Consider the following 21,950-nt stretch of genomic DNA (forward strand, 5'->3'; position numbering starts at 1 on the left):
TAAAGTTTTGGCAGGATTTTTTTTGGCCTTTTTAGGAGCTTTTTTGCCTTTCTTATTTTTTTCCTTTTTCAGTTATTTTTTGCATTTTCTAGTTTTTTGGTTTTTTGTTTTTTTTTGAGGGGGTTTTGGCCTGTTTTAGATTTTTTTGGGATTTTTTTGCCTTTTTTACCATTTTTGGGGGGGTGCTTTGGCCTCTTTTAGGTTTTTTTTTTTGGCCTTTTCTAGTTCTTATTGAATTTTTTGGACCATTTTTAGTTGGTTTTTTTTCTCCCTGCCTTCCCCCAGCAGCCTGGCTCTGTCTGTGCCCGTGGACCCAGGCTGTGGTCACTCCTCTCCACAGGAGCTTTGTTCCCTGCAGGGTCCCCACAGCCTCCCAGTGCTTTGTAACATTTAAATGCAGAAAGCTGCCAGGACCCCACAGGTCCTGCTCCTCGCAGCCAGCTGAGCTCTGCAGAAATCTCCTTCTTTTCCTTCCCCAAAGATGCTTTTTCTGCCTTTCTCCAGGAGCAGCCCTGTCCTAGAGCTAAAATTATATATATTAGACTACATATATATTATACATATTAGACATATATCATAGAACATACAATATATATTAGCCTGTATATATTATATATCTTAGACATGTATTATATAATATATTTTAGGCTATATATTATATATATAATATTAGACATATTATATATATTAGACTACATATATATTATATATATTAGACATCTATTATATTAGATTATATATTATATATGTTAGATATATATAATATTGAACATATATATTAGAGTATATATATTATATATGGTAGACATATATTAGACATATTATATAATAAATTATATATATTAGACTATATATTATATTAGACATATGTAATATATTATATATATTAGACTATATATATTATATTAGACATATGTAATATAATATATATATTAGACTATATATTAGACAATACATAATATAATATATATATTAGTAGACTATATATATATATATATTTGCACAGGTGGTGTTTGCAGGTGACATTTGCAGGCAGGAAGTGCAGAGGGACATCCAGCACATCCCCACTGCCATTCCTGTGCTCTGTGTGCTCCAGGCAGGGTGGGGAACAGGAGAGATTTTGGGCAATAAAAGCAGGGCAGTGAGGTTTGCGTGGCTCCCAGGGGTGTTTTTAAATGTGCCTGTGAGGGGTTCAGGAGTGGTTTTGTGTTTTCAGTGCTCCCCTGTAAGGCTGCTTACCCTGCAATTGCTCTTTGGTCTTTTTCCTAAATAACTGTGGCTGCCTCTGTCCCTCTCCCCAGGGCAGCTGGAGAGGCAGAGGAGTTAGGAAGGGCCTGAGTTAACACAGGTAGCAGGGAAAGGTGGCCCAGTGGCTGGGGTTTGGATTAAAAAAAAAATTATTATTATTATTATTGTTGTAATTGTTATTATTATTATTATGGCTGAGAGCCTTTGCTGTGTCTTGCAAATATATGTATATAATATTATACTATATAATATATTATTATAGTACTATATTATTATAATAATATATAGAATAGATATCATTCTATAATGTACATAATTCTCTTATATAGATAAAATTTTATATATACAATTTTTATATATACACTATTTATATATAGATACAATTTATATATATAGATACTATGTGTGTATATATATATTCACACAATTTTAATATATATATATTTGCAAAACACAGCAAAAGCTCTCAGCTGAGACTGACTAAACTTCACTCAAATCTGCCAAAAACTGCAAGTATTGGGCAAAGCCTCTCCATCTTTCCCTGTTTTGGCCTCTGGGTGTGTAAACATTTTGTCACTGGGGACTCTCTGGGGGATTTTTCACTGAAAGTTGCTGGCTCAGGGCTGTTTTCTCAGCCTGTGGTCACTGCTGCAAATGTCACAAGTGGGAGAATTCCCACTGCAGAATTCCCAGTGTGGCAGCAGGGAGGGCACTGGGGTGTCTGCTCAGGGCAGTGCCAGGTGCCAGAGGTGGCACTGAGCCCACAGCAAAGGCTGGCATCACCCACCTGAGATTTGCTGGTTTTATTGGAGGTGCTTTGGTGAGATTTACTGGTTTTATTGGATGTGTTTTGGTGAGATTTGCTGGTTTTATTGGATGTGTTTTGGTGAGATTTGCTGGTTTTATTGGAGGTGCTTTGGTGAGATTTGCTGGTTTTATTATTGAATGTGTTTTGGTGAGATTTACTGGTTTTATTATTGAATGTGCTTTGGTGAGATTTGCTGGTTTTATTATTGAATGTGCTTTGTAGAGATTTGCTGGTTTTATTGAGTGTGTTTTGGTGAGATTTGCTGGTTTTATTGAGTGTGTTTTGGGATGTGCTGGTTTTTTTATTGAATGTGTTTTGGTGAGATGTGCTGGTTTTTTTATTGAATGTGCTTTGGTGAGATGTGCTGGTTTCACTGAATGTGCTTTAATCTTGCAGCACTGGGATGTCTTCAAACACGTCACTGAGGTGTTCATCTTGGTTCCTGCTCTGCTGGGGCTGAAGGGGAACCTGGAGATGACCCTGGCATCCCGCCTGTCCACAGCTGTGAGTGCCCAGGAGCTGGGGAGGGACAGGACACCTGCTTTGGGAAGGGTTGTGTGTGTGTGTGGGGGGGTAAAATTCCCAAATTTCCCCATGTGAGTGACCCCAGAGCTGGGGGTTCAGCTGCTGGGAAGGTTTTACACCCTGCTGGCCGATGGGGTTTGAAGGGTTAATGGTCCTGGAGCTTTGCTGGCAGCTGGCTGGGATCCAGCTGTTCCACCAGGAACCGGGCACAGGAGTGTCACCAGAGCAGCTGGCAGGAGCCAGGGCAGGAGGGGACCTGGGGACAGCTGGGGAGCAGAGGGGGGCTGGCAGGGGAGTGACAGGCTCTGCAGGGGATGGAGCTCACTGCTGGGTGTTTGTCCTGCTGGAATTCACTCTGGCCAGGGGGCTGAATCAAATGTAGGGCTGAATCAAATGTGGGGCTGAATCAAATATAGGGTTTAATCAAATACAGGCTTTAATCAAATGTGGAGTTGAATCAAATGATCTTCTAGCACTTGTTAGTTTTATTTACTTGCTTTTGCCATGCAGGTATGCCTGTAGATCAACCCAAAATGAGTTAGGGTTGCTTTAGCCACGTCAACAGGCTCCAACAGTGTGTTTAACCAGTTGTAGCCCAGACAAACCCTTTGTGACCTGTTTGGTGGGTGTGCCAGTGCCAGCCAAGGAGTGGCCAGTGCCCAGTTGTGACAGTTATTGCTGTGAGGCTGCCAACGAGACAAATGCCACCAAAAAATTCTGCTGGGCTCATTCCCTTCCTCTGAGCCCTGCCCTTGCTGCAGGAGAAGGCACAGCAGAGCTGCTCAGGGTTCTCTGCATCTCTGGCAGCTCCTGTCCCTCTCCTGTCCCTGTCCTGTCCCTCTCCTGTCCCTCTCCTCCTCAGGCTCTGGGGGCACAGAGCTGCTGGGCCAGCCTGCAGGGACAGAGGCTGAGCTTTGTTCACCCCTTCTCTCTGGGAAACAAACAAACAATTCCCTTTGTTTGGCTCCCTCTCCATGGCTGGGATCCTTGGATCCTTGCTGTCCTGGCCACGGGGACCTTGTCCCTCCTGGCCAGGGCTGCTCAGGGTCACTGCTGGCACTCGTGTGTCCCCTCCTGGGGCTGGCAGGGGCAGCTCTGGGGCAGCTTTGGCACAGGAGCCGGGCTGTGGCAGGTCAGGAGTGCAGAACTTTGCCCCATCTGCCCTGGTGGCTGCAGGGGGGTCACGGGGACACCAGCACAGGGTCCTGTCCTGCTGCTGTCCCCAGGCTGACCCCAGAGGCTCTGGCCTCTGCCTCCCCTCCTTCAAATCATGGAACCAGGGGTCATTAAGGCTGCAGGACACCTCCAGGACCATCCAAGAGCCTCCCCGTGCCTGTGCCTGGTGGCACAGGGGCATCTCTGGTCCCAGATGTGTGTGGGGACAGACACACACCTGTGTGGGGACAGACACACACCTGTGTGGGTCTCCCCGGGGTGGGTCCCAAGTGTTACATTCATATTTTCCAAAAAAATCTCCTTGTTTAAGATTTTTCTTCTAAGAAGCTGAGAAGCTTCAGAGAAAAAAGGAGAACATTAATTATTTCATTGCTTTTTCTGTGTTCTACTGCTTTAGGATGTGTTTGGGGATTGTTTATCTGACAGGTGATTGTTTCATTGGTTTCATGTGAATTGTTTTGACTCATTGACCAGTTGGGGCCAAGCTGTGTCAGGCTCTGGAAAGAGTCATAAGTATTATTTAATATAATATAGTATCTTAAAATAATAAATTAGCCTTCTGAGAGCATGGAGTCAGATTTTTCATTCCTTCCTTCGTCCCACAAATGCAATGCCCCAGCTCTCCCCACAGCCTGGAGTGCTTTCTCAGGCTTTGGGTTTCTAATTAGTGCTGCCTTAAGGCACCTCAGAAATTCCTTTCACAATTAAGAGGCAAAACTCCCCCATTAGTTAAAGGATTAAGGGACTACAGAGAGGTTATGCTAATCCCAGCCTAATTGCCATGGGGCTGGAATTTTAAGGTCAGGCTTCATATGGAGCTCGAATTCCTGTGCTGGATGTGCTGCTCCAGTCAACTTTTTGGGGTTTTTTTCCCCCATTCCTTCCTCCTCTGTGCCCAGAACGATTTGCCCCAGAGGTGGGAGCAGCTCAGTAAAGCACATCCAGCAAGGAGAGCAGGGGCATTAATTAACCAATGGTTTCTGGGTTTCTTGTTTTCTTTTCCACCTGAGAGGAGGAAATTGCTGCTGTGCTGTTGTGCACAAGTTTGAAGAAGTTTGGGATGCAGTGCTGTAGGTTTGTGTGTGTAGCATGATTAGCTAAGAAAGCTTACACTGTAGCAGGAGTCCATAAGATGAAATATTTTAAGATTGGGTCAAAAACATAAATATCCTTGTTTGCAGTGTTTTGTTGGTTAATAAATCCTTAAAAGGTCTTGTAACTAAAGGTCTTGAGACCTTTTGAGCCACGCAGTGAGGATGTGAGCTGAACTCACCCTTCCTGTCTGAGTAGAAGACAAGAAAAATAAATCCCATCATCTAAAAAACTCAGAGGTCCCATCTCTAACTCCTTCAAAATTCAAAATGCATTCCTTCAAAATGCACCTCCAAAGTGCGCTTCCCACTCCAGTGTTTGAGCCTCTCCCTTGTTTCCTGAGTTCATCAGCTGCTAATGATGCAAATTGGGTATAAACTCACCCATTCTTCCCATAAAGACCCTGGAGGTGGCAGGGAGGAGCAGAGTTCATGCCCTGCAGCGATTCCTCTGGCTTATTTAGGATCCTACACCAGGAATTAAAGCAATTTCCACCTCCTGGTCCTGCTTGGTATCACCCACAGTGATATTTACTGGGTTATTTTTTATCCTGGTCATCCTGCTCAGCCTCTCCTGGTGCCAGGTGCCCCCTGTGCCAGGGCTGCCAGCTCCTCCCCGTGTCCCCAGGTGGCTCCAGCCTTGTTTGCTCAGCTTTTCCCTTTGGAAAGCAAAGGGAAGGAGCAAAGCAAAGGCTTTGCTGCCAGCTGTGCTGCTGCTCTGGGGGCAGGGGCTGACCTGGGGCTCTGCACCCCTGCCTGGGGCAGCCTGACCCAGCTGGGCCCCAGCCAGGGTGGCTGAGAGAGCCATGGACAGTGCAGTGTGTGGCTGCAGGGGCACACCGAGATCTCGTCGGTTTTGCAGCATTCCCATCAGATTTTTGGTTGGTGACACCAAAATTTTTGGATTTTTTGTTGGTGTTGGTTCCGCTCCGCGCTCCCTTTTCTGCTGAGTTATTCTCCTGTAAGAGCTCAGGGTTTGAGGTCCCCTCCTGCTCCTGGCAGGCAGGAATTTGGCTGTTAGCAGGTGTGAAGGGCTGCCAGGCTGTAATGGTGTCTGATTTCCTCTTACAGGCTAATATTGGCCAAATGGATACACCCAAAGAGCTCTGGAAGATGATTACAGGGAACATGGCTCTGATACAGGTGGGCAGAGGGAAGGGGAATATTGACATTTAAATGTCTGGGATTTGCTGTTTGCTGCCAGTATTCTGTGTGTGATGGGGAGGCAGGTGGTCCTGCAGGGTGGACTGGGTGTTTCCATGCTGGATTCTGATCCCCCTGGGTGGGGTTTCCCTCTTGGAATCATGGAATAAAATCATGGAATGGTTTGGGTTGGAAGGGACCTTAAAGCTCATCCGTTTCTCATGGAAACAGCAACACCTTCCACTATCCCAGGCTGCTCCAACCTGGCCATGGACACTTGCAAGGATGAGGCAGCCACAGCTTCTCTGGGCAGCCTCTCACAGAATGACCAGGTTGGAAGAGACCTCGAAGATCATCGAGTCCAGCCCAGCCCCAACACCTCAACTGAACCCTGGCACTGAGTGCCACATCCAGGCTTGGTTAAACACACCCAGGGATGGTGACTGCACCACCTCCCTCGGCAGCCATTCCAGAACTTCATCACTCTTTCCATGAAACCTTCTTCCTAACATCCAGTCTGAATTTCCCTTGGTGCAGCTGGAGGCTGTGTGCTCTGGTTGTGTCAGTTCCTGCAGAAAGAGCCCAGCCCAGCTGAGCACAGGCACCTTTCAGGAGCTGTGCAGAGTGATGAGGGCACCCCTGAGTCTCCTTTTCTCCAGGCTGAGCACCCCCAGTTCCCTCGGTGGTTCCTCAGAGGGTTTTTGTGTTCCCAGCCCCTCTCCAGCCTCATTGCCTCCTCTGGATGTGCTCAGGCTCTCCCCACCCCTGGGGCTGCCCTGGTGCCTTGGTGACTGTGCTTTCATTTCCAGGTCCAGGCCACCGTGGTTGGCTTCCTGGCCTCGATTGCAGCCGTGGTGTTTGGGTGGATCCCAGATGGGCACTTCAGCATGGACCACGCTGTGCTGCTGTGTGCCAGCAGCGTGGCCACTGCCTTCATTGCCTCCCTGGTCCTGGGTGAGAGCCACCCCTCTGCTGTGCACCTCTTCCTGAAGTATTAACCTCCCCTTGCCTTAATCCTGTTTTTTTCTGGCCTCTTTCTGTTTGCAGGCATGATTATGATTGGGGTGATCATTGGCTCCAGGAAGATGGGAATCAATCCTGACAACGTGGCCACGCCGATCGCTGCCAGCCTGGGGGACCTCATCACCCTGGCTCTGCTCTCAGGGATCAGCTGGGGCTTGTACAAGGAGCTGGGTGAGGAGCAGCCAAAGGCTCAGTCTCTGCCTGGTCCTTGTTGTGTCTCCCTCTCATTTCACCCTCTTCCTCTGGAATCATCTTCCTTGGGCTGTGTGGGGTTCCTGCTCTGGAGCTCCCTCAGTTGGGCTTAGTTCAGGTTAGGGGAGGGGATGGAGCTTCTCTCTGCCTTGTCCACCTCCAGCTGAGGTGCTCAGGGAGAGGCTGGCCCTTTCCAGGGGCTTGGCTGGGGCTGCAGCAGTGGGAGAAGGCAGATTTGGATTCCATCTGCTGAGCTGTCAGCTCCAGCTGGGGATCCTCAGGGCAGGGCTGCAGCTGCAGACTCCCAATTTCCTCCTCCTTCGTCCTCCTCCTCCTCCTTCCTTCCCTGGGACACGGGGCTGGGACTCAGCCAGGTTCATCCAGGGGTGAAGGCAGCAGCACTGGGAGATCCTGCCCCGGAGTGGGCAGTGGGGATGAGAGCTGGAATTGCAGAGATCTCACTGAGATCTGCTGGTAAACACATCCAAGTGTTTTATTTTACAGGCTACAGCTGTGACAGTGAACCACCACATCTGCACTTTCCCTGCTCCTTCTGGAGCTCCTGAAGGACATGGCCTTGATTTTTCTGCTTCTTTTTCTCCTTGTCCCCCCTGCCCAGAGAGCAGAGCCTACATGAACCCCTTGGTGTGCGCCTTCTTCCTGTCCCTGCTGCCCATCTGGATCATCATTGCCAGGAAGAATTCTGCCACGAGGGAGGTGCTCTACTCGGGCTGGGAGCCTGTCATCATCGCCATGGCCATCAGCAGGTGGGCCTGGCCCTGGCCCTGTCCCCAGAGCCCCCAGGGTTGTCCCAGCACTGACCTCCCCTCTCCCCCTGCAGCGTCGGGGGGCTGATTTTGGACAGGACGGTGTCGGACCCCAACTTTGCTGGGATGGCAGTTTTCACCCCAGTCATCAATGGTGAGTCCTGCCCTGCCCTGGGCTGCAGCTCTTGGCAGACTGGGGTTGTCTGGGACTTCAGGACACTCAGTCTCCTCTGGGGTACACCCTGTGCCACTCTGTCACCCTTTGCTCTTGGCAGACTGGGGTTGTCTGGGACTTCAGGACACTCATTCCCTTTTGGGGAGCCAGGGGCACACAGGTTTGGCTGTCCCCATGCCACCCTTTGCCCCACTCTTTGCTCTTGGCAAACTGGAGTTATCTGGGATTTCAGGACACTCCTTCTCTTTTGGGACACACATGTCTGGCTGCCCCCTTGCCACCCTGTCACCCTTTGCTCTTGACAAACTGGGATTGTCTGGGATTTCAGGACAGTCATTCCTTGTTGGGGTTCACAGGTTTGGCTCCCCTGTGCCACCCTTTCACTCTTAGCTCATGGCAAACTGGGATTATCTGGGATTTCAGGGCAGTAATTCTCTTTTGGGGCACACAGGTCTGGCTGCCCGCATGGCCCTGGCCCTGTCCCCAGAGCCCCCAGGGTTGTCCCAGCACTGACCTCCCCTCTCCCCCTGCAGCGTCGGGGGGCTGATTTTGGACAGGACGGTGTCGGACCCCAACTTTGCTGGGATGGCAGTTTTCACCCCAGTCATCAATGGTGAGTCCTGCCCTGCCCTGGGCTGCAGCTCTTGGCAGACTGGGGTTGTCTGGGACTTCAGGACACTCAGTCTCCTCTGGGGTACACCCTGTGCCACTCTGTCACCCTTTGCTCTTGGCAGACTGGGGTTGTCTGGGACTTCAGGACACTCATTCCCTTTTGGGGAGCCAGGGGTGCACAGGTTTGGCTGTCCCCATGCCACCCTTTGCCCCACTCTTTGCTCTTGGCAAACTGGAGTTATCTGGGATTTCAGGACACTCCTTCTCTTTTGGGACACACATGTCTGGCTGCCCTGTGCCACCCTTTCACTCTTAGCTCATGGCAACCTGGGATTATCTGGGATTTCAGGGCAGTAATTCTCTTTTGGGGCACACAGGTCTGGCTGCCCCCATGCCACTTTTTCAGGTGATAGGCCTGGGAGGCTATTCCCTAAAAATCCACATTTCCATGGACTTCTTAATTTCCTTATTCCTCCTGTCTGGTGGAACACCCCCATCTTCTAAAACATGTGCCTTGTGGCACCTGGCAGCACAAAGATTTGTATTTGTGCCTTGGAGTCAGGAAATCTGACTGGTTCTGGTGCAAAGTTTTCACTTCCTTTTTGCCTGATGAACCAGGAAGGATCATTTTAATTTTTTTTTTTTTTTTTTTTTTGCAGTAGGTGGAGTTAATTCTCAGCCAGTGCATCCTGTGCTGGTGGCTTTCACAGTTTCATGTGAAAAATAATAGCTTTGAACTTCCTGTGTGTGTTTTGTTGCCTGACTCATCATTTTTCTTCCACCCCGAGCTGCAGTAACAGAACTGCTTCACTTTTACTCAGGGGCCTGAGAGGAAAAGCCACAGCTTTGTCCCAGCTCCTCATATCCTGCAAAAGTGGAATTGGGGTCAAAACCAGGCTGTCCTACATAATTCCAGCACCTGGCACTTGCAGACCTGCTGGCTGCTGGGGGCAGCTCCTGGAGGTGTCTGGGCCATCCCCTGGGTGCTGTTTGTGCCCTGCAGCTGTGTGTTGGAGTTGACATGGTCACAATACAAAGCCACACTCTCATTTTCAGAAGGCTTCAAACCCCATTTTATTCTAGCATGCATGCTTTTTATACATTCTTACAAAACTCATAAGTTTATACTTTACTCATTGGTCAGGAAAGATAAATAAAGTGCTCATTGGAATAGGCAGTTGCAGATTTCTCTTCTTTTTCCCCCCCTTCTTCTTTTCCCCCCCTTCTTCTTTTTCCCCCCCTTCTTCTTTTTCCCCCCCTTCTTCTTTTTCCCCCCTTCTTCTTTTTCCCCCCACCTTCTTTTTCCCCCCACCTTCTTTTCCCCTTCTTCTTTTTCCCCCCTCCTTCTTTTCCCCCTTCTTTTCTCTTCTTCTTTTCCCCCCTTCTTTTTCCTCCCCCTTCTTTCCCCCCTCCTTATTTTTTCCCCCTTCCTTCCCCTTATTCTTTCTTTCTTGATTTCCACGTCAACCACCTTGGTGGGAAATTCTCCCAGGGCTAAACACAGACCCTCTTCTCAAACCTCTCTGCCTCTCAGCAGCTGCTGTAAAACCTCTTCCACAGGTGTGGGTGGCAACCTGGTGGCCGTGCAGGCCAGCCGCATCTCCACCTACCTGCACATGAGCGGGGAGCCCGGAGACAGCCCTGGGACAGCCCCTCGGAAGTGCCCCAGCCCCTGCAGCACCTTCTGCGGCTCAGGTACAGCCCTGAGGGCAGGCTTGGTGCCAGCTGGGCTCCCTGGGCCGGGGGCTGCAGCCTTGGCATGGCAGAGGGGGCCCAGCCCTGCTCAGGGTCAGGCTGGAGCTTCCCTGCCCCATCCAGGGCTCTGCTGGGGGGAGATGTGGGTGTGGGGTGTCCTGAGCTGGAAGGGGATTTGTGCATGGCTGGGTTTGAACAGACAGGTTCTGTTAAGGAGGGCGGGAGACCCTCCTGAAATGGGAAATGTAAACCCCCTCCCTCTGAATTGTTATAGTTTTGAAATTAAGGGGCTCTCGGGTAAAGATGTGGGAGCAGGAGTAACAGTTATTAGGAAAACTAAAAAAATACAAATGTAATAGCACAAACATCAACAAAAAAACTCCCTGGCCATGGACAGAAGATAATTAATAATTAATGGCCCATGAACAGCAGAGATCTCCTGGAGGGAGGATTGGTTTGTGGAAGAGGTAAAGCAAACTGCCCAACGAACAGCAGATAAGTGCCCACCTCTGACAGATGGGGATGGAGCACACACATTGCTTTGCAATCTAGGACAGTGGAAAAAACCTCCACAACTTGTTAAAGTTGCAAAGTTGGTATGATTTATTTCAATGCTGGATACATGCTCCTTAAGGACATGTGCACTCCTGAAAATTCTTGGGTGTCCTTTATCTTCTAACCTGTTGCATATGCATAAAATATATATGCATGTGCATTAAACTGGTTTATTAATTTTATGGGTCTGTGCAGTTTTTTAGTCATGTAGTTATAATGTGGTGCTTATAGATCAGATTTAGATTTTGCTTGTTTTAGTCTCAAGGTTAGTGGGGGCCTCTTTTTATCTCTCTTTAGTATTCTTTTCTGAGTAGTTTCGAGTCTTCTTTGTTCTCCCTCTGTAGGTATTTTTGTGAGTACACAAGTTAAAAGACTAAACAAAAAATCCAAAATTGGTCTGTACCCCGAGTTAAATTTCTAACCCCCCATTTCAGAAGGGACCCACAGGATCATCCAGTGCAGCTCCTGGCCCTGCACAGACACCCCAAAATCCCTGCCAGCCTGCAGCCTTGGGTCGTGGGGTCACGGAATGGTTTGGGTGGGAGGGGACCTTCAGTCTCACCCAGTGCCACCCCCTGCCATGGGCAGGACACCTTCCACTAGCCCAGCTTGCTGCCAAGCCCTGCCCAAGCTGGTTTTGGGCACTTGCAGGGTCTGAAGCAGGCCTGATGTCCCCTTTGCAGACGTGAACTCCCGCTCTGCCCGCGTGCTCTTCCTCCTGGTGGTGCCCGGGCACTTGGTGTTCCTCTACACCATCCACTCCATGCAGGGGGGACACACCACGCTCACCCTCATCTTCATCGTGTTCTACATGACAGCAGCGCTGCTCCAGGTGAGCTGGGACCCCCGGGGGGCTGGGCTGGCTCGGGGGACACGGGTGGCACCTGCACTGGGGACTGCTCGGAGGGAGAGACCCTGTCCCTGCCCGGAGATCCTGTGCTGGGCAGGGGGACCCTCGGGAACCCTTTGTGGACACCTGTGCTCACAGTTCTTCCATCCTGCCATTCGTGGGGAGTTCACAATCTGCCTTTTGTCTCTTTTGAGTCTTTTTGATAGCCAAAGTGTTTCTGTCCCGGGGGTGATCTGGCAATTTGAAAAGGCCTGGTGATGAAAGGAGGATGTGGAATTTTGCAGGGAATGTGTGCCCTGTGCTGCCCTTTGCCCTGGCACAGCCTGGAGCTGGGGGAGCCCACAGGGCTCTGAGGGACACACCAAAGGCTTGAGAGCATCCACTGCAGATTTCGTTGTGCCCACGGGGTTGTTGTGGTGTTGTTGTGGCTATGGGGTGGTTGTTCCTGCGGGGTTGTTGTAGTTATGGGATGGTGGTGGCCCATGGGGTTGTTGTGCCCAGGGGGTTGTTGTTGTTCCCATGGAGTTGTTGTGCTCACAGGGTTGTTCTGTCCCATGGGGTGGTTGTTCCCATGGGGTTGTTGTGCCCATGGACTGGTTGTTGTGCCCATGGGGTTGTGTCCGTGGGGTTGTTGTTCCCAGGGGGTTGTTGTGCCCATGAGGTTATTGTACCTGTGGGGCTGTTGTGCCCGTGGGATTGTTGTGTCCGTGGGGCTGTTGTTCCCTTGGAGTGGTTGTGCCCATGGGGTTGTTTCTGTGAGGTTGTTGTGCCCCTAGGGCTGTGCTCCCAGGGCCAGGCAGAGCTGCTGTGGGGTTGTTGTTCCCATGGGGTTGTTGTGCCCCTGGGGCTGTTATTCCCATGGGGTTGTTGTGCCCATGGGGCTGTTATTCCCCTGGGGTGGTTGTGCCTGTGGGGCTGTGCTCCCAGGGCCAGGCAGAGCTGCTGTGGGGCTGTTATTCCCATGGGGTGGTTGTGCCTGTGGGGTTGTTGTTTCTGTGAGGTTGTTGTGCCCCTGGGGCTGTGCTCCCTGGGCCAGGCAGAGCTGCAGTGGGGTTGTTGTTCCCGTGGGGTGGTTGTGCCCCTGGGGCTGTTATTCCCCTGGGGTTGTTGTGCCCACGGGGTGGTTGTGCCCCTGGGGCTGTTGTGCCCCTGGGGCTGTTGTGCCCCTGGGGCTGTGCTCCCTGGGCCAGGCAGAGCTGCAGTGGGGCTGCAGGGCTCAGGGGCTGTGCTGCCGTGGCTCTTGCAGGTGCTGATCCTGCTCTACATCGCTGACTGGATGGTGCACTGGATGTGGGGCAGGCACCTGGACCCCGACAACTTCTCCATCCCGTACCTGACAGCCCTGGGGGACCTGATTGGGACAGGGCTGCTGGCCCTCAGCTTCCACGTGCTCTGGCTCATCGGTGACCGGGACTCTGATGTTGGGGATTAAATCTCCCTGCTCCTCCCTTCCCACAGCTCTCCTCCTTCCATTTGTTGTTTCTTTGCTTCCCCCTCCTGCCACCGCCCTGGAAGATTTCACCTTTGATACTGGATTCTCATTATTTTCAATGGGAATTTTACCTGGTTTATATTTCAAGCCGAGTTTGTACAGAAGAATCTACCTAGTTTTGGGAAGGACAAACAAACAAACAAAAAGTGTAACGAGACAATCACTAAGTGCAATTTTCGTAGCAGTTATGTCTGAACCAAGGTTCCAGAGAAGTTCCTGCCCGGTCAGATCCTGCAGGGAGCCCCCCCTGCCCCTCCCTCGAGGTTGAAGTGCTGCTTTTTTCGCTTCATAAGCGTTTTAAACCCTGCGGGTGGAGCTCGGGTGTGTTCAGCTGAGCTGGCACCTTCCAGCCAAGCACAGCCCGTGGCTCAGGGCACGGGGTGCCCCTGCCTTGGCTCTCTGAAGCTCCAGCCTGGGCCCACACCCAAAAACGGGGCGTGTCTGTGAGGGGGATGAGGAGGATGGTGAGGAAGGCTCCTGTGTTCACCCCAGGAATGCGAGTGAGCTCATCTGGGACCCCCAGCCCCTGGCTGGGCTCTGCTGGCACCTCAGGCTCCCTTTTGCCACCCACCCCAGGCTGCAGCACGCTGCTCCTGCCTTGGTGAGCCCAGCTCAGCTGCTCTGAGCCTCACCCAGAGGGGCTGGGAGCTCTCCCCACCCATCACCATCATCATCATCATCACCATCTCCATCCCACTGCCAGAGATCTCTGCAGGCCCTGCTGGAGCCCTCCTGGTGCTGCTCCATTTCCCTGGCTCTCCTCAGTGCAGCTGACGTTCCCAGAGGGGTGGATGGACAAACATCCCCTGGGTTTTGTGCCCAGCTTTCCTTTTGGCTGCTGAGGGCCCCTTGCAGGCAGGAAAAGCCACCCAGCAGCTGCCCCAGCTGAGCCTGGGGTGCTCCCAGCTGGGCAGGAGCATTTTGCTCCTGGTGTCTGTTAGGGAAGGACGTCCTTGGGATTTCTCTGCCAGCTGGAAAGCGGCTGGAAATGCAGAATCACAGGAGCCCTGGCTCTTGGAGCAGGAACAGGAACCTCCTGCCCTTGTGTAAAATCTGGGACTGGGGCTCAGCCCAGCTGGGAGGCCCTGGCTGAGCCCTGGGAGTGCAGGGTTCCTCCTCTGCTGCTTCCCCTCCTGCTTTTTGTGCTCTTCACCTCAGGGAATTCCTGCTCTTCCCCTTAGGCCATGCTGGGAGGGCAGCAAAACCAGAGGGGCAAACCAAGACCAAAGTTAGTCCAGGCTCGTTGTGCCAGGCCAGGATCTGGGAGCAGAGCTGGGCCTGGCTGCAGATGATGCTGTTGGGAAGGAGGGTCAGGATGGAATTCTGGAAATCCAAGGAGCACATGGAGCCAAGCCAGGGCTCCTGGCTGCTCCTGCCCTCTCTGGAGCTCTGCAAACCCTTCCCTGCTGCTGGAGGTGGGCAGGAGGCAGGGCTGGCTGCTCCCCAGAAGAGCAGGTGTTGTATTTTTGAGGTGATTTTCCCCTTTTTCCCCTTGCTAATCCAGCATCAGGCTCAGTCCCCCTCCTCCTGTGTCCGTGTCCCGTGTGGGAGCAGCTCTGATCCTCCTCTGTCCCCTCTGGTGACATTTCTCAGCTCTCCTTTGGCCAAAGCTGTGCTCAAAGGAAAAAACCCAACCACAAAACAAAGCCTGTCCCTGCTGTGCTGAGCTCTCAGCCCAGGGAATCCTGGATGTTTTCTGGAATATTTTCTGGAATATTCTCAGCTGCTCACCTGATTTCTCTGCCTGATGCTGAGGATTAAATGCAAGATTTCCTTCCATTAACACTACAGCTTTTATGGATATAAAGAGAAGCTCTGCTGGCCTTTCTGGTGTCACATCACCACTTAATCCCCCAGGAAAAGATTCCCTAGGGGAGGAATCTGCCCCTCATGGCTGGGGGTTGTGGGGCTGGGGGCGTCTGTACATTAAATATGGTCAGAGGTGTGCTTGGGGAATGGTCAGGGAAGAATTTAATTTAAAAGTGAGGAGTATTGATGGAAAAAAACCAGAAACAAGCCTCTTCCCACTGGTTGCACTCCAATGCATGCCTACTCTACAGCTGCCTGCAGATGAAAATCCTGGTTTACTCTTTTATCAAAGGAAAAAGACTGTCTTAATTATTTATAGTTCCTATAACTGACAGATGTCGACCTAATGGATAAATTATATTTGGTTAAATAAAGATGACATTTATTTATGTGGACTCTGGTGGGTTTTTTTTTTCCCATCAGGTTGAAGGCCCCTTTCAAGTTTTGAGGCTTATTTGAGCTCTCTTTTGATAGGAGAGTTACGAAAATTAAATAAACTGCTGGGCATGAAGCAAGCTGGGATTAGTGTGAGTGCCAGGTGCCCTAGGTCGGGTCCTGGGGGCTCCCAGCAGGAATCCAGGTGCTGGTTCAGGATCCAGGCCCTGCTGCCACGTGGCCTCTGCCTGTTCCTGCTGATTTCATGCAACAAAAGGGTTCTGCCCCTTCTGGGGTGCAGAAAAACCCCTGGAGTTGCAGGAATTGGTGTTTCCTGCAGGGCTGTGCCCCCAAAGCAGAATCCCAAAACGCCAGCCTTGGGTTTGGGGAGCAGCCCCCCAGCCCTGCTGGCTTCTCACACTGGGGTGAATATTGGGGTGAATATTGGGGTGAATATTGGGGTGCTGGGGTACTTCTCCTGCTCTCCTGGGCCTGGGGGGTTCTGTTGGCGTTTCCTCGTTGGGGAAGGGAGCAGGAGGTGCAGGAAGAAGCAGCTGGGCTTGAAGACCTTGGAGAAATCCCAGCAATAAGGGAGCCTTGTTTAAAAATTAAAATCTGATGGGAGAGGTGTTTGCACGTTGTGGGGTGCAGGGAGCATGGGCTGGGGTTCAGGGGTGTCTGGGGCAGGGGAGAGTGGGGATGGGGGTGCAGGGTCTGGATCTGGGGATACAGGGGATGTGCAGGGATGGGGCTGGGGATACAGGGGATGTGCAGGGCTGAGTCTGGGGGTGCACAGAGCAGGGTCCAGGGATACAGGGGATGTGCAGGGCAGAGTTTGAGGGTGTATGGGGCTTGATTTGGGGATGCATGGGCTGAATCTGGGGGTGCACAGGGCTGGGGGTGCACAGAGCAAAATCTGGGGGCACAGGGGATGTGCAGGGCTGGGTCTGGGGGTGCAGGATCAGGATCTGGGAGTGCGCAGAGCAGGGTCTGGGGGTGCACAGAGCAGGATTTGGGGGCGCACAGAGCAGGGTCTGGGGACACAGGGGGCGCACAGAGCAGGGTCTGGGTGTGCAGGATCAGGATCTGGGGGTGCACAGAGCAGGATTTGGGGGCGCACAGAGCAGGATCTGGAGGTGCAGGATCAGGATCTGGGGGCGCACACAGCAGGATCTGCTCCCAGGGGGATGTGCCGGCTGGCTCCGGCGGAAGGCAGCGAACTACAGCTCCCGGCAGCCCCGGGAGGCTGCGGCGCTGCCCCGGCTGAGCCGCACATGACCGAGCGGGGCCGGGCCGGGCCGGGCCGGGATGGGGCAGGATCGGATGTTCAAGGTGCTGGTGGTCGGGGACGCCACGGTGGGCAAGACCTCGCTGGTGCAGCGCTACGCCAACGACAGCTTCAACCGGCACTACAAATCCACCGTGGGGGGTGAGCCCGCCCGGACACCGGGGCTACCGGGGCTACCGGGGTGTACCGGGGCTACCGGGGGGTACCGGGGGGTACCGGGGCTACCGGGGCTACCGGGGGGTACCGGGGGGGACCGGGGGGTTCTCGGGGGTTACCAGGGGGTTCTCAGGGGGTACCGGGGGGTTAATCGGGGGGTACCGGGGGTTACTGGGGAGTTCCGGGGGTTATCGGGAGTTCTTGGGGTTTACCGGGAGGGGAGATTCTCGGGGGTTCCCTTGGGTTCTTGGGGGTTACTGAGGGGTTCCCGGGGGGCTCTCGGTGCTTTCCAGGGGTTCCCCGGGGGTTCCCAGCGGTTCCCGGGGGTTCCCGGGCTCCGGCACCGTGCCCATCCCGGTGCCCATCCCCAGCCCGCGCCGCGCCCCTCGTCCCGGGGGACTCCCCGCTCTCCCCCGTCCTCCCTGGGCGGTGGGGCTGGGAGTTTGGGGTGGGAACAGCCATGTACCGTCGGTGGTTTGTGAGGTATTCACTGCCAGAGCCTCTTCCCTGAGCCACCCGGGGATCCTGTCCCTCTGCCAGGCTCGTTTGGGGTGCCCCTGCCCCTTGGAATAGCCACCCCAGGAGCTGCGGGATGGACAGGCTGAGGTTATGGGCTCAGATCATCCCAGTAAAACCATCAGCAGCGCTGGTTTGGCATTAATTGAACAGCCCTGAGCCCCCAGGAGCTTCTGCCTGACTCATTTGGGGTGTCCCATCCTTCTCCCGCCCCCTGGAATAGCCACCCCGGGAGCTGTAGGATGGATAGGCTGAGGTTCCAGGCTCAGCTTATCCAGTAAAACCAGCAGCCACACTGGTTTGGCGTTAACTGAACAGCCCTGAGCCCCCAGGAGCTTCTGCCTGACTCATTTGGGGTGTCCCATCCTTCTCCCACGCCCTGGAATAGCCACCCCAGGAGCAGCAAAATGGATAATTTGAGGTTATAGGGTCAGCTTATCCCAGTAAAACCATCATCAGCGCTGGTTTGGCTTTAGTTAAACAGCCTGGCCTCCTGCGGAGGGGTCAGCAGCTCTTGGGAAGCTCTGGGAGGAGGGAATGGGGCTGAGCAGGATTTTGGTTCTTTGTGTGAATGAATAACCTGGAAGGAGCAGGAGCTGCCAAGGCTTTACCCAGGAAATCTCCCCAAGGAGCCAAAACTGGGGGTGTTGAGCACAGCTGTTTAAATCTTCTTATTCCTGACCTGAGAGGGGATGGATCAGCGGTGAAAACTGGAGAGGCACAGAGCTCTGGGCTGTGCCCTGGTCTCTGCCTGCAGCAAATGCTGCAGGCTGGTTCATGGGACTTTTCTTTTTGTACTTTGTTCCTGGTTTTGGTCACTTCCAGCCCAGCTAGGTCTGGCTGCCAGGTTGAAACCCTGACACATCAGGATGTGAGAACAGCACAGGGCTTCCCCTTTTGACTCACTGGTGGCAGCAAATGTGGGGTGATTCAGCTTGGAAGGGACCTCAGGGCTTCTCTGACCCCATAAACAGGGACACCTTTCCCTGTGCCAGGTTGCTCCAAGCTCCATCCAGCCTGGAATTGTGCTTGGCTGGTGACCCAGGTGCAGGATTTGGGGTGGCCCCGTGGCTGGGCTGGGGCTCTGGCAGATGGGGAGAGGCTGTGCAGGAGCAGCCCCGAGGTGCAGAATGGCCCTGAGCAGCTTTCCTTCCTGCTGTTTTGGGAATTCTCCAGTGGATTTTGCTCTGAAGGTGGTTCAGTGGTCGGAGTCGGAGACGGTTCGGCTGCAGCTCTGGGACATTGCAGGTATTTGGAAGGGTTTCTAATGTTCTCAATGTTTTGGCCTTTTTTGCCATATTTTCCCTTCCCTTCCCTTCTCTTCCCTTCCCTTCCCTTCCCTTCCCTTCCCTTCCCTTCCCTTTCCCGTTCTTTCCTTTCATATTCCTTTATCTTCCTTTTCCTTCTCCTCCAAAAATAAATCCCAGGTGCCTGTGGGTTCCAGGGGCAGGACTGCTCTGCTTTGCTGCCTCCAGCCTGCTGTAGTAATTTAAATATTTAATTAAAAATCCACCTGTGAGGAATGCACACAGCAATTCCTGCTGGGCCTTTCCCCTCTGTTCCAGAGCCAGAGCAGAGGGAGTGTGGAACTGGCTGGATATGAGACTGCTCAGCTCCAAATTTTGGGTTAAAATCCAAATTTCTGGCACGGGAGACACTCTGAGGGACAGAATTATAAAAGCTGGAGTGGAACAAGTAGCTCCTGTCTCAGGAGCAGGAAAGAACAACAAACCATAATAAAAATAGGCAGTGAAAAGGAAATTTCCTCTCTCAGAAGCAGGAAAGGAAAACAAACCAGTGAAAATATGAAGGAAAAAAAGGGCTCCAGGAATGAATTTCCCAAATTCCCTGGCACCAGGAGAGCTCTGGGCAGCAGCATCTCTAAAATGGCCCCCCTGGATGTGGAGCAGGGAGGAAAACAGGGCTGTGGTTTCCTCTGGGCTGCCTGGAATCCTTAAAATGGCATCAGGAAGGAGAAGTTGGCAGAGTGAGCAACGCAGCAAGAGGCTGCTTTGGCTTCTGGCCTCAAAAAGGAGCTGGAGGCAGAGCTGGCACTGTGCCCGTGTGGTGCCCAGGGACACCCAGGTGGCCCCAGGGCTCCGGGTCACCTGGGGGTGATGCAGATATTGGGGCTGTCCCTGGAGGTGTCACAGAGCCCTGGGGCACCCTGGCACCGTGTGCCCGCTGGGGGTCTTTGGTCCCTTTAACCCAAACAGACTTGGTGTGTGTTTTGTGTGTTTCTCTGTGTATTTTGTGTGTTTCTCTATGAGTTTTGTGTGTTTCTCTGTGGGATTGTGTGTGTTTTGTGTGTTTCTCTCTGTATTTGATGTGTTTCTCTATGGGTTTGTGTGGTTTTGTGTGTTTCTCTGTGTATTTTGTGTGTTTCTCTATGGGTTTTGTGTGTTTCTCTGTGGGTTTGTGTGTTTCTCTGTGTATTTATGTGTTTCTCTATGGGTTTGTGTATTTCTCTGTGTATTTTTTGTGTTTCTTTATGGGTTTTGTGTGTTTCTCTGTGTATTTGATGTGTTTTTCTATGGGTTTGTGTGGTTTTGTGTGTTTCTCTGTGTATTTTATGTGTTTCTTTATGGGTTTTGTGTGTTTCTCTGTGTATTTTATGTGTTTCTTTATGGGTTTTGTGTGTTTCTCTGTGTATTTTTTGTGTTTCTTTATGGATTTTGTGGGTTTTGTGTGTTTCTCTGTGTATTTTATGTGTTTCTCTATGGGTTTGTGTGTATTTTGTGTGTTTGTCTGTGTATTTTATGTGTTTCTCTATGGGTTAGTATGGCTTTTGTGTGTTTCTCTGTGTTTCTCTGTGGGTTTGTGTGTATTTTGTGTGTTTCTCTGTGTGTTTGAGTGTTTCTCTGTGGGTTAGTATGGCTTTTGTGTGTTTCTGTGTGGGGTTCTGTGTGTTTTTTGTGTGTTTCTCTGTTTCTGTGTGGGTTTGTGTGTTTTGTGTGTTTCTCTGTGTATTTTATGTGTTTCTCTATGGGTTAGTATGGCTTTTGTGTGTTTCTGTGTGGGTTTTATGTGGTTTTTGTGTGTTTGTTTCTGTGTGGGTTTGTATGGGTTTTGTGTGTTTCCCTGTGGGTTTGTGTGTATTTAGTGTGTTTCTGTGTGTGTGTTTGTGTTTGTGTGTTTCTCTGTGAGTTTGTATGGTTCTTGTGTGTTTTTGTATGCTTCTCTGTGGGTTTGTATGGTCTTTCTGTGTATTTTGTGTGTTGCTCCATGGGTTTATATGTATGGATTTTGTGTGTTTTTGTGTGTTTCTGTGTGGGATTTTGTGTTTCTCTGTGTGTTTGTGTGGTTTTTGTGTGTTTATCTGTGTGTTTGTGTGCTTCTCTGTGGGGTTTTGTGTGTATTTTGTGTGTTTCTCTGAGTTTCTTTGTGGGTTTGTATGGTTTGTGTGTGTTTCTCTGTGGGTTTGTATGGTTTTTGTATGTTTTTGTGTATTTCTCTGTGGGTTTGTAGAGTTTTTCTGTGTTTTCCTGTGGATTTGTACATTTTTTGTGTGTTTCTCTGTGTGTTTATGTGTTTCTCTGTGGGTTTGTATGGTTTTTGTGTGTTTTTGTGTGTTTTCCTGTGGGTTTGTACAGTTTTTGTGTGTTTCTCTGTGTGTTTATGTGTTTCTCTGTGGGTTTGTATGGTTTTTGTGTGTTTTTGTGTGTTTTCCTGTGGGTTTGTACAGTTTTTGTGTGTTTCTCTGTGTGTTTATGTGTTTCTCTGTGGGTCCATAAGTTTTTTTTTTGTGTTTTTCTGTGTTTCTCCTTGTGTTTTTCCTGCTTCTGTGACCTGACCCCTACCCAGCCCAGCGCCCCCTGTCCATCACACACCCCAAATCCCCCCTCTAACCACAAATCCCTACAGCCAGCTGCAAACCCAACCCCTGAACACCCAACCCACCTGCACCAACCCCAAAACACCAACTCTGGCTGGGTTTTTCCCTCTGCTTTTTGACCCCGAAGGGCAGGAACGCTTCACCTCCATGACCCGGCTGTACTACAGGGAGGCCTCAGCCTGTGTCATCATGTTTGATGTCACCAACGCCAGCACCTTCAGCAACAGCCACAAGTGGAAGCAGGACCTGGACAGCAAGCTGGTGCTGCCAGACGGGAGCGCCGTGCCCTGCCTGCTGCTGGCCAACAAGGTGGGCAGCGTGCCCGGCCGGGCTGGGGGCTCCTCTGCGGGTTTGGGGGGTTCTGTGGGGGGCTTTGCGTGTTTTGTGCGGTTCTCTGTGGATTTGTGTGTGGTTCTCCGTGGGTTTGTGTGGTTTTTGTGTGTTTCTCCATGGGCTTGTATGGTTTTTGTGTGTGGTTCTCCGTGGGTTTGTCTGGTTTTTGTGTGTTTCTCTCTGGGTTTGTGTGTTTTTTTGTGTGGTTCTCTGTGGGTTTGTGTGTGGTTCTGTGTGGGTTTCTGTGGATTTTGTGCGGTTCTCTGTGGGTTTCTATGATTTTTGT

At 51.4% G+C, this 21,950-nt stretch overlaps 2 protein-coding genes across 3 annotated transcripts in view; both read left to right on the top strand.

Moving 5' to 3' along the window:
• The window catches only part of SLC41A1 (solute carrier family 41 member 1), a 19,647-nt gene extending 4,097 nt beyond the window's left edge, over window positions 1-15,550 (top strand). For both annotated transcript variants that reach the window (XM_041460494.1, XM_041460496.1), the window contains exons 3-11: window positions 2,453-2,560; window positions 5,920-5,991; window positions 6,801-6,945; window positions 7,039-7,185; window positions 7,826-7,973; window positions 8,048-8,127; window positions 10,321-10,455; window positions 11,694-11,842; window positions 13,107-15,550. In XM_041460494.1, coding sequence (XP_041316428.1) covers window positions 2,453-2,560; window positions 5,920-5,991; window positions 6,801-6,945; window positions 7,039-7,185; window positions 7,826-7,973; window positions 8,048-8,127; window positions 10,321-10,455; window positions 11,694-11,842; window positions 13,107-13,292 — 1,170 coding nt within the window. In that variant the 3' untranslated portion in view covers window positions 13,293-15,550. The remainder of the gene's footprint in view (window positions 1-2,452; window positions 2,561-5,919; window positions 5,992-6,800; window positions 6,946-7,038; window positions 7,186-7,825; window positions 7,974-8,047; window positions 8,128-10,320; window positions 10,456-11,693; window positions 11,843-13,106) is intronic.
• Window positions 15,551-16,844: 1,294 nt separating this feature from the next.
• Window positions 16,845-21,640, top strand: RAB29 (RAB29, member RAS oncogene family; the record flags this gene model as incomplete). Its single annotated transcript, XM_041460509.1, has 3 exons — window positions 16,845-16,965; window positions 18,673-18,744; window positions 21,459-21,640. Coding segments are annotated over exons 1-3 (375 nt in total), but the record flags the coding sequence as incomplete, so codon positions are not given.
• Between the last annotated feature and the right edge of the window lie 310 nt (window positions 21,641-21,950).

Source organism: Pyrgilauda ruficollis, unplaced genomic scaffold (genome assembly GCF_017590135.1).
Source record: "Pyrgilauda ruficollis isolate IOZ18807 unplaced genomic scaffold, ASM1759013v1 scaffold144, whole genome shotgun sequence".
NCBI lineage: Eukaryota > Metazoa > Chordata > Aves > Passeriformes > Passeridae > Pyrgilauda > Pyrgilauda ruficollis.